Source organism: Peromyscus leucopus, chromosome 10 (assembly GCF_004664715.2).
Source record: "Peromyscus leucopus breed LL Stock chromosome 10, UCI_PerLeu_2.1, whole genome shotgun sequence".
Taxonomy (NCBI): Eukaryota; Metazoa; Chordata; class Mammalia; order Rodentia; family Cricetidae; genus Peromyscus; species Peromyscus leucopus.
Window position 1 is genome coordinate 78,844,775 of NC_051071.1, and position 15,054 is coordinate 78,859,828.

The 15,054-nt window shown below is 46.2% G+C and overlaps 1 protein-coding gene across 1 annotated transcript in view; it reads right to left on the reverse strand.

The window, feature by feature from the left end:
* Positions 1-4,250: 4,250 nt before the first annotated feature.
* The window catches only part of Scarb2 (scavenger receptor class B member 2), a 62,516-nt gene continuing 51,712 nt past the window's right edge, over positions 4,251-15,054 (reverse strand). The window contains exons 8-12 of the mRNA XM_028881925.2: positions 14,840-14,958; positions 13,436-13,509; positions 11,460-11,511; positions 9,062-9,220; positions 4,251-7,095 (exon numbers count right to left, since the gene is read on the reverse strand). Coding sequence (XP_028737758.1) covers positions 7,057-7,095; positions 9,062-9,220; positions 11,460-11,511; positions 13,436-13,509; positions 14,840-14,958 — 443 coding nt within the window. The 3' untranslated portion in view covers positions 4,251-7,056. The remainder of the gene's footprint in view (positions 7,096-9,061; positions 9,221-11,459; positions 11,512-13,435; positions 13,510-14,839; positions 14,959-15,054) is intronic.

A 15,054-nucleotide genomic window follows, 5' to 3' on the forward strand; every position in this document is an offset into this window, starting at 1 on the left:
AGGCCAGCAATCCCCAGGGGACTCTGTGTGCCCAGGGCCAGGTTATAGGTGACTGACTACCACTGTGCCAGTGCTAGGCTTGGCTTTAAATCTGGACGCTGGAGGTTGAACTTCCACCCTCAGGCTTGCACAGCCCACACTGGACTGCCTGCGCTGTCTCCCAAGCCCCAGTTTTGAAAAAACGACCATTACATTTTGTTCCCCTGTGGATGATGGTCAGGATTTCATATTCTTCCCTGGGAGCGATAAGAAAATCTTTGAAGAGGTTTTAGACCAAAGAATGTTATGATCTGAATTTAATTTAGGCAATTAAAAACAACCAAACAGTCACACCTATAATCTCAGCATTCAGGAGGCACAGGCAGGGGGACTGAGTTGGGGACCAGCCCAGGATACACAGTGGAAGCGTCTCACACATTTTTGATGTGCATGTGAATGTGGTGTATGCATGTGTGTGCCTTCGTGCACAGGTGTGTGTGTGTTCATGTACGTAGGTCGAGGCTGCAGGAGGGCATCTGGTGTTTCTTCTCTTACTCTCCACTTTCATCCCTGGATACAGCATCTCTCACTGAATGTGGACTTTGTGACTTTTCCGTCAGTAGGTCCTGGGGATCTTCCACTCTGTCTGCCCATCAACACTGTTGTTAGACACATGCGTGACCACACCCAGCTTTTTACATGCGATCCAAACTTATGCTTGAATAGGAAGTGCTCTTTCTTACAAAATCATCTCCTCTGTCCCCCCAAATAATTTTAAAATGCTTAGGTTCATTTTGTTTTTAATTGTGTGTGTGGGTGGGTGGGTATGTTCCCATGTGAGTGCAGGTGCCCTCAGAATACAGAGAAGAAGGTATTGGATCCCTGGAGGTGGAGTTCCAGTAAGTTGTGAGCCCCATGGTGTGGATGATGAGAACTGAACTTGGGTCCTCTGCAAGAGCAGCGCTTATTCTTAATTGCTGAGCCAGCTCTCCAGCTAATCCTACTGCAATGGATGTTCCTAAGATCCCTTTTGATTCTCAAGGGAAGCTGGAAGGCATCTGCATATCTGGAGGAAGCAGAGCTTTCGGGTGTTGAAGGATAACGAAGAGATGGCCAAGACTTGATTACAGCTCTGGCAAGTGATGTTAGGGGAACAAATTCCAGAGAGAGAATAAACCGTATAGGATCTGCTGCTCCAAGGGAGGACACAAGGAGCCTCTCTTGTTCCTGTGTGAGCAGATGGGTGAGTGGTGGGCCGCTGTCTACTCCCTCCATGCTGACGACGATGCCCGATGACCGCTGCACCACACTCTTTCTCTGTAAGCTTAAATATGTTGGCAGAAATGAAAAAACATATAGGAGAGCTGGCATATAAAGGTTAGGAACTCACCAAGTGCTGGGCAGTGGTGGCGCACGTCTTTAATCCCAGCACTTGGGAGGTAGAGGCTGGGGGGGATCTCAGTGAGTTAGAGGCCAGCCTGGTCTACAAATTGAGTACCAGGACAGCCAGGGCTACACAGAGAAACCCTGTCTTGAAAAACAAACAAACAAACAAAAGACAACTCATCAAGTAAAAGCTTAAAATAAAAAAGAACTCTCCTAGAAAAGTATGGACTTAGCAGAGCAGCCTTCTAACTGATCTCACAGTTTGTGTCAACCTCTCAGTTCATTCCTCACCCCACAGCTAGCATGAGGCTTCTCTCACCCACTGTCCCAGGACACTTCTATTTACAGCCTTCACTAATTTCCCATTGGTTTTGAAATAAGACAGAACACCAAAATCTTTAAAGTGGCCTAATAAGCCCCGACATACATGTTTCCCCCTAGCCTCAGTGCCCACTGTCCTTTCCTTCCTGAGTCCTAGCCAAATACCATAGCCATGTGTAATGTTGTAACTACTGTTCTATTGCTCTGAAGAGACACCCTCACCAAAGCAACTTATATAAGGAAGCATTTGTTCACCGTGTCTGATTCAGAGGGTTAGTCTATTATCACGGCAGGCAGGCATGATGTTGGAACGTAGCAGAGAGTTTGCATCTGATCTATACAGGCAGAGAGAGAGAGACAGAGACATTGACAGACACTGGGCCTGTCTGGGCTTTTAAAACTTCAAACCCCACCCCCACTAACGCGCCTACTCCTACAAGGAGGCCACACCTCCTACTCTTTCTTAAACAGTCCACTAGCTGGGAACCAAACATCCAAATAGATGAGCCTATGGGGCCATTCCCATTCAAACCACCACACGGAGTAAGCCTGTTCCCTCCTGCTCCTGGGCTGGTCCCACTCCCTCTATCTGAAATGCTCTGCTGTGCCCAAGGCCAGCTGCTAGTCACATCCTCAGAGCATCATGAATCATGGCTTGCCACTTCCTTGTATGACTCTTCAATCACTCTTCCCCACTAGACTGTAAGTCCGTGTGCGTCTTTTATGTGTATAGTGTGTGGTATAAAGTAGGTACTTTTTAAACAAGTGCACCGTTGTGAACTTATCGGTGCCACATAGCACATGCAGACCGTGGCATCACAGTGTAATTATACGAAATGTCTGGAAAGGCAAATCTCTACACACAGAGTGTAGATGAGTAGTCGGCAGGACTATGGGTGGGGAGTGTCTACAAACTAGCCCAGACCTCATTGAGATGATGGGAATGTACAGTTCAGTCAGTTGACTAAAGCCACTGCATTGTACATGTCAAATGAGTGGATTTTAGTGTGTATAATATATCTTAAAGGAGTTTAAAATCTTTTTATATTTCATAAGTGGAGAAATGAGGTTATTACTGGAAATGAGACTTTTTTTTTTTTAAAGATTTATTTATTTATTATGTATACAGTATTCTTTTTGCGTGTATCCCTGCAGGCCAGAAGAGGGAGCCAGATCTCATCACAGATGGTTGTGAGCCACCACATGGTTGCTGGGAATTGAACTCAGGACTTCTGGAAGAACAGCCAGGGCTCTTAACCTCTGAGCCATCTCTCCAGCCTGAAATGAGACTTTTATCTTCTGCTAAATCTATGTACATGTTTCTATATTACTCTATAATACTCTGTATTTTGTGGCTCTTATTCTAGATTATTCTTTAAATATTGTTCCTAGGCATATTTTAACACCTTATTTGTCTTTTGAATATATTTTCTGGATTCTTCCCCCGCCCCCTCAAGACAGGGTTTCTCTGTGTAGCTTTGGTGCCTGTCTTGAATCTCGCTCTGTAGACCAAGCTGGCCTCGAACTCACAGAGATCCACCTGGCTCTGCCTCCCAAGTGCTGGAATTAAAGACGTGCACCACCACCACCTGGCTTCTGGATTCTTATAATCCTAGATTTGAAACATTTGAGCTCGGTATGGTACAGAGGTCTATGTAAGGACCACTGCAGGAGGAAGGGTAAGGTTTTAGCTCTTAGCTCTGACCTCTTGGCTTTCTTCTTTGCATTGGTTCTGTGTTTCTTATTTAATAAGACGGTTGGTTACATCTACATTTATACAGACTATATAAAATCTGTATAGCTTTAGGTAAGAAGTCAGTATGAGGAGCTTCCCTTGAGATACAAGCAGCTAAAACTGGGTTTAGGGTTCCTAGAAAGGACATATACTAGGGACCAAGGACCTTCACATATAAGAACATCTGTAACCCAAACCAGGAAGCTTTAGGATGGCTCTGGCTCTTCTCTGATTTCAGGAGGAAGGTGTAATATTGGGATGGGAAGTTTTAAAGGTAATCGGAATCTTAGGATTAATAGCTTCAAGCTAAATGTTCCCAGAACCAAAATAGTGTCTGATCTCCTACCCCGCTTCTTGGTGGACTGTGAGCATTTCAGCTAGTGTGGTTGGAGGCAGCCCAAAGTGAGGACGTTAGTGGAGGTATATGGTGTGGTGGGAAGCAACAGTCCTGGAAAACTGGCAGGAAAGACCAGGAAATGAATAACGGCTAGGAGAAAGCAGTTCCCAGCTGGGGAAGGAGGTGGGGGGGAGATCCTCCTCAGTCCTGCTAGAGAGCAGTCTTAGACCATGGACCCTGAGATGACCCTGAGGCTGGGACACTGATCAGAAAACTGCTGGCCCTTCAGTTTAGGGTTACCTTGGTGTTTGTTATGAACTCTCCCTCCATTACCAGGGGCTTCCAAGTCTGAAGAAAACCCTGAGGCAGAAAAGCAGGGCAAAGGATCTGCTTGGAGTGAGCGGCCCCAAGCCTGTGAATTGGGGATGTATCAGCAGAGGCAAATTTCTCAAATGAAAAATCCATCCAATGAGAGACAGTTCACACAGCAACTTCATATAAACTTTTTTATTATTATTATTATTAGTGAAACATTTCAGTGCTATGGGTAGAAATAAAACCAGGTCAAGAATCACAAGAAATGAGCCAACTGTGTAAGGTACAGAAAGAACATAACGATCATCCTTGTTAAAATCCGACACAAGCAATCTACACCAGTAACAACACTCAGGGGGCCTTTGGAAGAATTCATACCACAAACAAGTTAAAAATCAGCCCCCGTAAGTGAAGACCCCAATAGGGGTTAGTTGTGCGGCGCTTGTTCCATTTGATATTAGTGATCTCTGTGGAACACGAGGAAGTAAGGTCTACCGGGCAGAGCCTGGCGCCTACCCGGAAATGCCCAGACCCTGCTTACCCTGTGTGCTCCTACTTCTCTGCCATCCTGTGGTGTGAGAACACTGATGGCCCCACAGCCTTCGGGACCCTTGCAGGGTGACGGTCTCAAGAGAATGAACACAGAGAACAGCTTGCTATTTCCAACCCACACAAAAGGGGTACATTGTTGTTAGGCAACCTGAAATCCCGACTGTGGCTTGTGGGTTTGCCATGGACCTTTTAGAAGGAAATAACCAAACATGATTTGAGCCATCACTATTAGTAGCCATGGCACTAATGAAGGGTTAATCTGGTTTGGGTCTCCTTTTCTATGTGAGGTTCAGTCTACTAGGTACATCATTAACTGCTGTCATGTCTGTGTTTAAAAAAAAATCTCCTCAGAGATGATTATATCCTGAAAATAGGAATGAACCAATTAGTATGCACTACCTTACCAGTTTATTAGTGTGGATAACTAGTTGCATAAAGACAGTCGGGTGTAGTGCACAGCTGTAATCTCAGCTCTCGGGAGGCTGAGACAGGAGGCTCACCATAAGTTCAAGGTCAACCTATGCTACGTAGTGAGTTCTAAACCAGCCTGAGCTACAGTGAGACCCCGCCTCAATGCATGAAGACCAGGATATGCTAATTACCTAGTTAAATATTGATAAAGTCTAAAGATATTTGTCGTTATTAAGGATCAAGTATTTTCAATTTAGTTTTCACATTTTGGTGGTTTGGGGTATTTAATATTTCTACCTTGATTGGTAGGAAAGGTGAAAGTTTAACAAATTGTCCCTTCAAAAGGGGACATAGAAGTAGCCAAGCATGGTGGCTCACTGATCCCAGCACTCAGGAAGCAGAGGGAGGCGGATCTCTGTGAGTTCAGTGCCATCCTGGTCTACGCAGTGAGTTCCAGAACAGCCAGGGCTACATAGAGAGACTCTGTCTCAAAACCCCAAAATAAAAAAGAAGGGAAACATCACATATTGCTTTAGTGTCAAGAAAGGAAAATTTGGGCCTGTATACTAAAGCAACATTTTTACCTCCAAATATGTATATGAAATCTCAGTTTTTTTTTTTAATTTTTTGTTTACATTGAAATTCAGTTTTCATGAAATTATATAAGAGGTTGGCCAGCCAACATATAGGGTTCCTCATTAAAAATCAATGGTGGGCTCTGAGAATCAAAGACAGTGCCTGCCCTCCACCATGGCTGAGGTCCGACAGCTGTGACGCCACTGTCCTTCAGGAAACTTCCGAAGAGAAGTAGCCGGCTCCTTTCCAGACACCTCATCGGAAGAACTTTCTGTCGAGCACTCTAAACACTTGTCAGAAAAATGATTGTCACAGGAAGCAGAGAGCACTTAGTGAGTGACGGGGGCGGGGGATGGGGCACAAAACACTGGCTGGGCCTAAATGTAAGGAATGAATTTAAAATTTTCAAAGTCCTGTCCAGACGAAATGCCTTCCTAGATCTGTATGTAACATAAGCTATGGGCAGATGGACTTTGCAACATCATTTATAATTTACAAATACAAATTCAGTATTTGGCAGTCATCTTATTTGGTAAAGATGCCGAGGTGGGGGGGAGGTGGGAGGGTGGGGGTGGGGTATGTGCTATTGATTCCATTCTTCCAAAAGCATCTACATCAAGACAGCTTTGACTGAAAATGACAGTTAACCTATAAACGCTGTAACTCACGCTGAACTCTAGTCTAAAGGGACCATCTGTCTGTCTTGCCCTCTCCAGCGTTGCTGGGACATCCACTTGCGCTACAAAAAGCACAACTTCAAAATCCTCAGGAGCTCAAAGCTATCTACTTACAGACACCGCCCCACCCAAGCCCTGTCCCGAGTGACCCCCCACCCGCTCTAGACTAGTCCAAAGACAGTTATTTTCCTGAAGGGGTGACACACTGGAGGACAGAGCGAAATGCAGCATGTGATGTCTCCGAGGAGGAAGCGGACACGTTTGTGTGGTGCAGCATACGAAGCTATCACTTTACCCTGGTGTTACACGCTTCCTCCTTGGAAGGAGTTGAACGGAGAACAGGAAGAACAGGAAGCCATACACGTATATATATATCTTGAACACAGTTTGGAGAATGAAGCATACTGAATCAGGTCAGGTCAACAACTAACGTTAACAAGCGATGCAGACTTTGTATCTACAATGGGGGTCACAAAATCCCACAGCTCCCAGGGCCCAACCACAAAGTTCCTACACAAGTTTATTAGATACTTCCTAGACACATTAGGACAATTTCAGAGACATGATTCTATAAAGCATCCCAGTCGGCCATGTCACCCTGCTCACTGCCCTCTGTCCAGGAAGCTCTCCTCACTTGCCAGCAGTTCAGCTTCTCCCTCTTCTTGACAGGCCAGGAGCCTGAGAGAATTCAGGGTTTTCCCTGTCCTGGTCCAGATCAGGGCAGTTCACACGTTCTCTCACCAAGCTCAGGCGACAGGTAAGTTGGTTTAGGTTCGGATGAGGGGCGCTCTTTCATCTGCCGTTCCCTGTGACAGGCAACAGAGATGCAGAGGTTAAACGTTCACATCGGGAACGTCTGTCCTGATGTGAAAAGTTGAGGCGAGGTGGGGATGGAGAAGGTGGGAGGAGAAGCCGGTGGGTCGGAAGGCAGTTCCCTCCACTCTCAGCTGCCTTTGCTCTTTACGGCTTTAACCTGACCTCGCTAGAGGACGGCTCTTCCTCTCCAGCCCCTCACACCAGACCTGCGCTCTCCTCTCTGCTCAGGACTGTTAAACCCTTAGCATCCTGGACCGAAACAGCCTCCTTCCTGATTTGTAACCTGCCTGGGAGCAGTGTCTCAGAAGCTGTAGATGTTCACTAACACTCGGGAAAGACCTGAAGATGGCTAATGAGTGTTACTTAACATTGCTAGGTCCGTTTATAGCCAGGAAAACTCCCTGGCAGATCCATAGATGGCAATGGTAAGAGTGTGCCTTATCGCTAATTCAGGCTTACCTGACTAGCATAAGGGAAAGTGACCAACCGGCTGGGTTATCCAAGCCAGTATCACTCACACGGTTTCAGCCAGTTTAATTCATCTTCTACTTCACATTGCTCAGACAGTTTAGCAGGGTAACAGAAGGGAGAAATAGGTTCTAAAAGCAGAAGTTGCTGAGCATTTTTAAGAAGGGTGCCTAGGCCAGGCCTGGAGGCTCAGGTCTGTAATCTCAGTCACTAAAGAGGCTGAAACATGAGATTCACAAGTTCAAAGCCTGGCTGGACCACAAAGCAAGTTCAAGGCCAGCCTGAGCAGCTCAGAGCGACTCATCTCAAGGACTAGGCATATGTCTCGGGGCTAGAGTGTCTGCCCGGTGTGTGTGAGGTCCTTGCTTCAACCTTTAGTTCCACAGAAAAGAAAGGCTTCTACAGAAGAGCATCATGAGGTATTCAGACTCCTGGTCACTTGAGAGGCTGATCTGATCCAGTTTATCCTATTCCTTCTGGAAATCAATGATTCTCATGTAGCCACCTGTTACCATGGCTATGGGATCTCAACCATAGCACCTTCAGATACAGCAGGGATTCTTGACAAGCATGTCACTGCCCCTTTGCGCTACAATATTAGAATTATTTTATCATATATAATAACAAAGTTAACTGAGTAACACTGAGCCTCCTCTGTGCTTTCTACATTGTCCGATCGTCTCCAGAAACTCACAAGGAGACCATAACATCATTCTATTTTACAGATAATAAATTAAGGCCATTCCAAGTGTCATATAGACGTTTAACGGCAGAACTGGGATTTGAGCCCAGGCAGTCTAGCACCAAAGCATTATTCTTCTTTCAAATTATTGTTTTTAAAGATGTAAAGTTACCTCCTATGGGATATATCCAGGAATTCCAAACCCACCAAGAGAGCCTCAAATACCAAATGGCACCCTTCTATCACCCTGTCTTTCTCAACACACACCAGCCCTGCCTACTACTTAGTCCATTGGTAATACAACCTACCTGAAAAATCAGTGTTCCCCTCCTGAATAAAACCCCCAAATCCACCCAAAGGAGCCAGCTGACAGCCCTTCAGTAAAGATTATTGAGGAATTCCTCAGGTAAACTTATCAATAAGTGTGGAATATTCCTTTACACTATGTGAATATATGTTGCTGTAATTGGTTTAATAAAGAAGCTGACTGGCCAATAGCTGGACAGGATAAGGTTAGGTGGAAGAGCCAAAGAGAATGCTGGGAAGACGAAGGGCCAAGTCTTGAGCAGATGCAGAAAGAAGCAAGATGGGCATGCCATACTGAGAAAAGATACCAAGCCATGTGGCAAAGCATAGATAAGAAATATGGGTTAATTTAAGTGCACAAGTTACCTAGTAACAAGCCTGAGCTATTGGCCAAGCATTTATAATTAATACTGAGTCTCCCTGTTGGTTATTTGGGAACTGGTAGGTGGGAAAGAAAAGTCTGCCTCCAGACAAGAGAAATTCTCCCAGCCAGCACTTACCTCATCCATGGACCCCTGTCCTCGGCATGCAAGCCATGTGAACACCAAGCCAAAGAACACGCCCAGTGCCATGATGATGTAGGGTATGTTGGTGACTATCAGAGTTGTGTTAGTCACGGACTTCAACCGACTTGCAGTCTCTTTGTCAATGAGAACACTCTGGAGGGGGAAGAAATAGTATTATCTTGAGAACTAGACAGCCTTTGTGTATGTGTGCATTTCAAACAATATAATACAATTTGATTATATTATTTATAATATATCTTTTATATTATTTTATATATTTTAGCAAGCCAGATATACTGAAAATTCACTTAAAATTAGAATAACCAAAGAGGGAATTTACTTATATATTTTCTCTTGAAGACAACTATAACTCTTAATATCTTTTCTCTCTTTTCCAATTTATGTTAAGAAATGTTGAGATAATGTGCGTTATGGTTAGAGTATGAAATGTCCCCATAAGCTCATGTTTTTAATGTTGATCACCATCTTGTAGTACTGTTTTTGTTTGTTTGTTTGGATTTTATTTTGAGGTAGGATCTCATTCTGTAGCCCTGGCTAGCCTCGAACCCACCATGTAGACCAGGCTGGCCTTGAACTTGTGGCACTACCTCTAGAGTGCTGGGGTTACAGGTGTGTGCTGCCATGCTGCACTTCTTTTGAAGATCATGGAGCCTTTAGGAGAGGGAGGCCTGACTGAAGAAGTAGCTTCCTGATTCACTGTGACGTGAGGAATTCAGCCGCATGCCCCTGCTGCCAACCACGCCCATCAGCATGGTCTCCTTGTCACCGTGGACTGAAGTCCTTCTGAAATCAGGGGCCATTATAAACTTTTCTGTCGCAGTGACACACAAATAAATAATATAATAATACCCTTTGCGTGGCATCAGGCGGTTACTACAACATTCACCTCAGCATTACTTCATTCTAGAAGTGTCTCTGGCTGCCTCAGGCCTCTGTTATTCTCCCTAGAACCTCATCTGTTGTCCTTGTAACCAGCGTAACTGTTTACCTGTGTATGTGAGTTCCTTTAAGGCAAGACATCTCAGCCACCTCCACCCAGGGGAGAGCACCCAGTACACAGTAGGCGCCTAATTAATACTGGCTGACTGAATGAATGGATGAAACCCAGGCAGTATCATTTCTCTCCTGAGTCCACATTACGGTCACCAGTCTTGACAAAAATGGTTCAAGTGAGTTGTGGTGCTAATAAGAATTGAAGAGAGAATTCTAACAGAAAAATGCTCTAGAACAGCATTTTAACAGAGCTTTCGTCACTCAGTGGGATGGGTGAGGCATCAAGAGAGCACGTGTCGCTAAGATAACAACAATCCTGCTTAGTTTGCACTGACCAGTGTGGGGGGGAGGGGGGGCGGGCAGGCTCTGTGGCAGGGTTTTCTGTAACTGTCCCAGAATGTCAGAGTCGGGCCTCCTCCTGACAGCAGTCTCCAGTGTCATTTCCAGGCCCAATATTGTTCTTTCCTCCCTCCCCTTCCCTCTTCTCCTTCCTTCCTTCTTAAGACGGGATCTCACTAGGTAACCCTGGTTGGCCTCAAACTCCCAGAGATCTACCTGCCCCTGCCCCTTCTCCAGGACCAAGATTAAGGGCACGTGGCACTATGCTTGACCTCCACATGTAATTTTGAAAGCATTTTATTTGTTTGTTGTTGTTGTTGGTGGTGGTGGTGGTGGTGGTGGTGTGTGTGTGTGTGTGTGTGTGACGGAAGTAAGAAGACAGTTGTCGGGGTTGATCCCCTTATCTACCCTGTGGGTTCTGGAGGCCAAACTCAAGTTCTTCAGCATTGACGGGCCGGCTCCTTTCCCTGCTGAGCCTCTCACTGGCCCCTGACACGTGACTTTTACAGATGCCGTCTTAAGCTGTCAGGGCTTCAGTGGAGGCCAAGGCATCACAGGACAGAGCTTGGAGTGCCTTCCTCACCTCTGCAGCTTGTTCCCCACATAAGCAGCCCCTCAGAAGGGCGTTATTCAACTGATCTTGAGACAGAGAATGTCCAAATAAACTCCGAGAGCTTTTCCGGGGCAGCTTCTATTTTAAAAAGTCACCTTTGAGGCTGGAGAGATGACTCGGTATCGCTGCTCCTGCAGAGGACCTGGGTTCAGGTCGGAGAACCCACATAGCGCGGCTCACAACCCCCTGTAACTCTAGCTCCAGGGGGTCAGATCGAGTCCTTTTCTGACTCTGTGGGCACCCACATTTACACTCACACGTGCACACATGAACACACATGATTAAAAACAAATCTTCGTTTTAAAAAAACCACCTTTCCCTCTTTTCAGAACTTAAATGGCACACCACTACAGCAGTGGACATCCTAATGGAAGTATCCCAAGCTTGGGCCGTTTAAACAGACTTCCTCCTCTTTTCAGGACTTACCTCGTTGAGATACATCACTGGGAAAACCATAGTTCTAATGTCTCCTGTTTCCCTACAAAGGCAAGGGATGGCATTATTTCACAGACATCCTCATGAAAACATCTCTCACCTGCAGAGACGTGTTCACACAAAAATTACAGTACACTTAATTCACTCAGTTCCCTAGAATTGACTGTGGACTTCTTAGTTATCTTCGAAGACACTATAAATCAGAAGTCAAGACTATACCATTATCAGGCAGCCATGCAAAACTGCACGTCTATGTGGTATTTCATCAAAGCATAAGATAACGGAATACAGCCATACAAGGAGCGCCGTTCAGTGGGAGCCCACAGAGGTTTCCTAGTGAGAGCTGAGCTTGCTTTACCCAGCAGGGCTGCATTAGGAGCTGTCTTGACCACGTGCATGGTTACCAGGTGTTTGGAATGTTCTGCACTTGGCTGTGCTAGTGGGGGGTCTTTTGCTCCGCCCCTTGGCATTCCTTTAAAGAGCCCTTTAGCAGAGACAGAAGGGGCTGGTGGGTTTTGCCCCAGGCCCTCCCGAGGCTATCCTATGTTTCTATCTGTCTCTCTGCCTCTATATTTCTATCTAAATATTTCTTAATTCTCCCTGCTCAAGAGTGCCCTGGGGGAAGAAGTAGGGGCAGCCCCCCACAATTTTAGAAGTTTCTAGGCCACCTACACCTGTCTCTGCAAGAAGAGCCCACTGACCACTGTTTGCCCACTCAGTAATTTAGGGGGGTTATTTTATTCAGTTCTTACAGCAGTCACATGCCATGGCTCTCATTATGTACAGGGTAGAAGAGGGGAAATCTACTAATAGAGACCAGGTAATATGCCCAAGATCCCCGTGAGTGAGCAGTGGAACCAAGATTGTCTTTCCATTTTGAGTCTGAGGTTCTAGCTTACTACTATAATATACTGCTTCAAAAATACACAGACAGGTGCCAGAAGACATTGCTCTAAACATGTTTGCTTCTTAGAAGGAACCCATAACAAGGGATTAAATCTGGAGAGTTCGGTGGGGAAATATATCATTATAGATGGGTGGGTGGGTGGGTGGATGGATGGATAGATAGATCAGATTGGATAGCAGGCAGATGAATGGACACATAGATAGACAACACATGTGTGGTTTTATGTCCTTGAACTTGTGATCCTCCTGCCTCAACCTCCTGGGCAGCTGGGATCACAGGTCTGTGCTACCAGGCTCAGCAAGACCTTTGCCCTTTGCATTTAGCTTCTATGGTGAGAGACTCTTACACTGAAGGGATCCCGTCACCTTCACATTCTTCTCTGGGAACTCAGGAGCCAAGTATATATACATATCTGGTACTGTCCACATTAATAATATAGAGGACACTCAGTACCTGTAGAAGGTTCGTGAGAATTATGTATTTGATAAGTATTTCCTCAGATCTAAGAAAAATCCCACCCGCAAGTCTGGGCGGGAAGCTGTCCTTGGGGATTCTTACTGTGGAGCGGTTTATGATGAAATGTGAGAGAGAAAGGCTGGATTCAGCCCCCCGCCACTGTCCAGATGAGAACTTGTAGCGGCTGGGCCCACGCAGAAGCAGAGAGAGCACCAAGAAAAGATACGGAAACCAGGGTCCGGAGTGGAGGGCATTGCGAGGGGAGTGGATAAAAGCCATTCCGGAGCCACCGCCTCCCCAAATGCATGAGTCCCAGCAAGTCACTCAAGTGCGGTGTCTCCGTCCTCTCAGGTGTACAACGAGGACAGTGGAAAGATGTAAGCTGACGCACGTAAAGTGCTGACGGTGACCCTGATCCGTGGACAGTACTGCATAAGGAGTGACCAGTACAAGGCCAAGGTACTGTGAAGACTGAGACCATGCCCCCCTGGGGATGGCCAAGTTGAGGAGTTAGAAGTGATACTCGCCCTGACACTATCTAGGCCTACCCGAAAGTCATGAGGCAAACCCCACCCCTACCTCTGCGGGAAGAAGCCACACTTACACAAAGTCATCCAGTTTTTTCACGTAAGTGTTGATTTGGAATCTCTTAGCTGCTCTTAAGATAATTCCAGTCAACTGCAGATAAAAAGAGAGAGAAAAAAAATTAGTATTTTTTTTTTCTAGCTACATTTTCAACAGAGTGTAACTCTGTGGTCCTGACCCACAGGGACCCATTGCCACGTTTGGCAGGCGGCGTGAACAAGGGAAAACTCCCCACAACGGAACTACAAGCACTGATCGTGCTGGGTGGCCTGGGCTCTGTGGGGGATGTGGATCCCTGGGAATCTGCTAAAATGCAGATTCTGATTGGCAGATCAGGGCGGAACATGAAACAAGGCCTTTCTAGTAAGTTCCCAGGACAGCGCCACTTGGTAGAGCACAGCGTGGAACACTCCATCAGAGGCCACAAACTTTATGTTGGATGTGGACGTGTGGGCAGTTGTCCAGAGCTAAGGGGAGGAGGGCTCCCAAGTCCAGGGCTCCCCGTGCCAGAGGACAGGAAGCGTGAGGCACAGCCCCCGATGTGTGCTTTGGGCACAGGACGTCATCTATCCCTTGGTGACGGGCCCTGCTCTGTTTGGCTGATGAAAGCGAACTCGATGGCTAACAGAGAAGAACTACAGTCACCCTTGAGGGGTGCGGCTGCAGCGTAGCATTCGTGAGGCACACCATAGCCCAAGCTGTCCTGGAACTGGTGATCTTCCTGCCTCAGCCCGGGTAACTGGGATCACGGGTCTGTGCCGTCAGGCCCAACAAGACCTTTGACCTTTTCATTTAGTTTCTACAGTGAGAGACTCTTACATTGAAGGGATCCTCTGTCACCTTCACATTCTTCTCTGGGAACTCAAGAGTAAAGTGTGTATATATGTGTATATATATGGTACCATCTACATTAATAATATATAGGACACTCAGTACCTATAGAAGTTTGCCAAAAGCGAATGAAGCTAATATTCCCATTTAGATCGTGCATTCTAACAGAGTACACAACTGATCTGTAATTCTGAAAGTGAAAAGCATTTGTGTCCAACAGCAGACTGACCAGGTTACCGGGTCCGGCCCCAGCTGGTTTTGGTGACTGAATTTATGCTGCTGTTTTCATTTCGTTTTGTTATGCTGGATTTCACCTGGGGCCTCACGCAGGCTGGGTCAGTACTCTATCACTGGGCTCTGGCCCTGGCCCCGTGGTTTTGCTCAGCTTTCTTTCTCTCCTTTAAAGCGGGTTTGCTGGTTTCTGCAGACGGCATCCACGGAGTTCGGACTTCCCATTAGAGGCTTCGGGCCACGGCGCACACGGATCTCCTCCCGCCCCCTTGAATAGCCACAGAAGGCAGTGTGTCTCTCCATGCTTTGGACTAAGAGAACCTGCGCATGCACAATAAGACACGAGGAAGTGTGTACTCACAGGATTAATGTCCACAAATGTCTCATGCTCTTCCTTGTTTGGGCGCATGCCTTTAATGGCAGAAATGAACTTCTCGTCGGCTTGGTAAAAGTGCGGGAAAGACATGAAGATGGGTGCACCTGCGTGGTAAGGGACAGAGAAATGAATGGTGCTGGCGTTTTTGGTTTTGTTGTTTTTTTTTCGAGACAGGGTTTCTCTCTGAAGTTTTGGAGCCT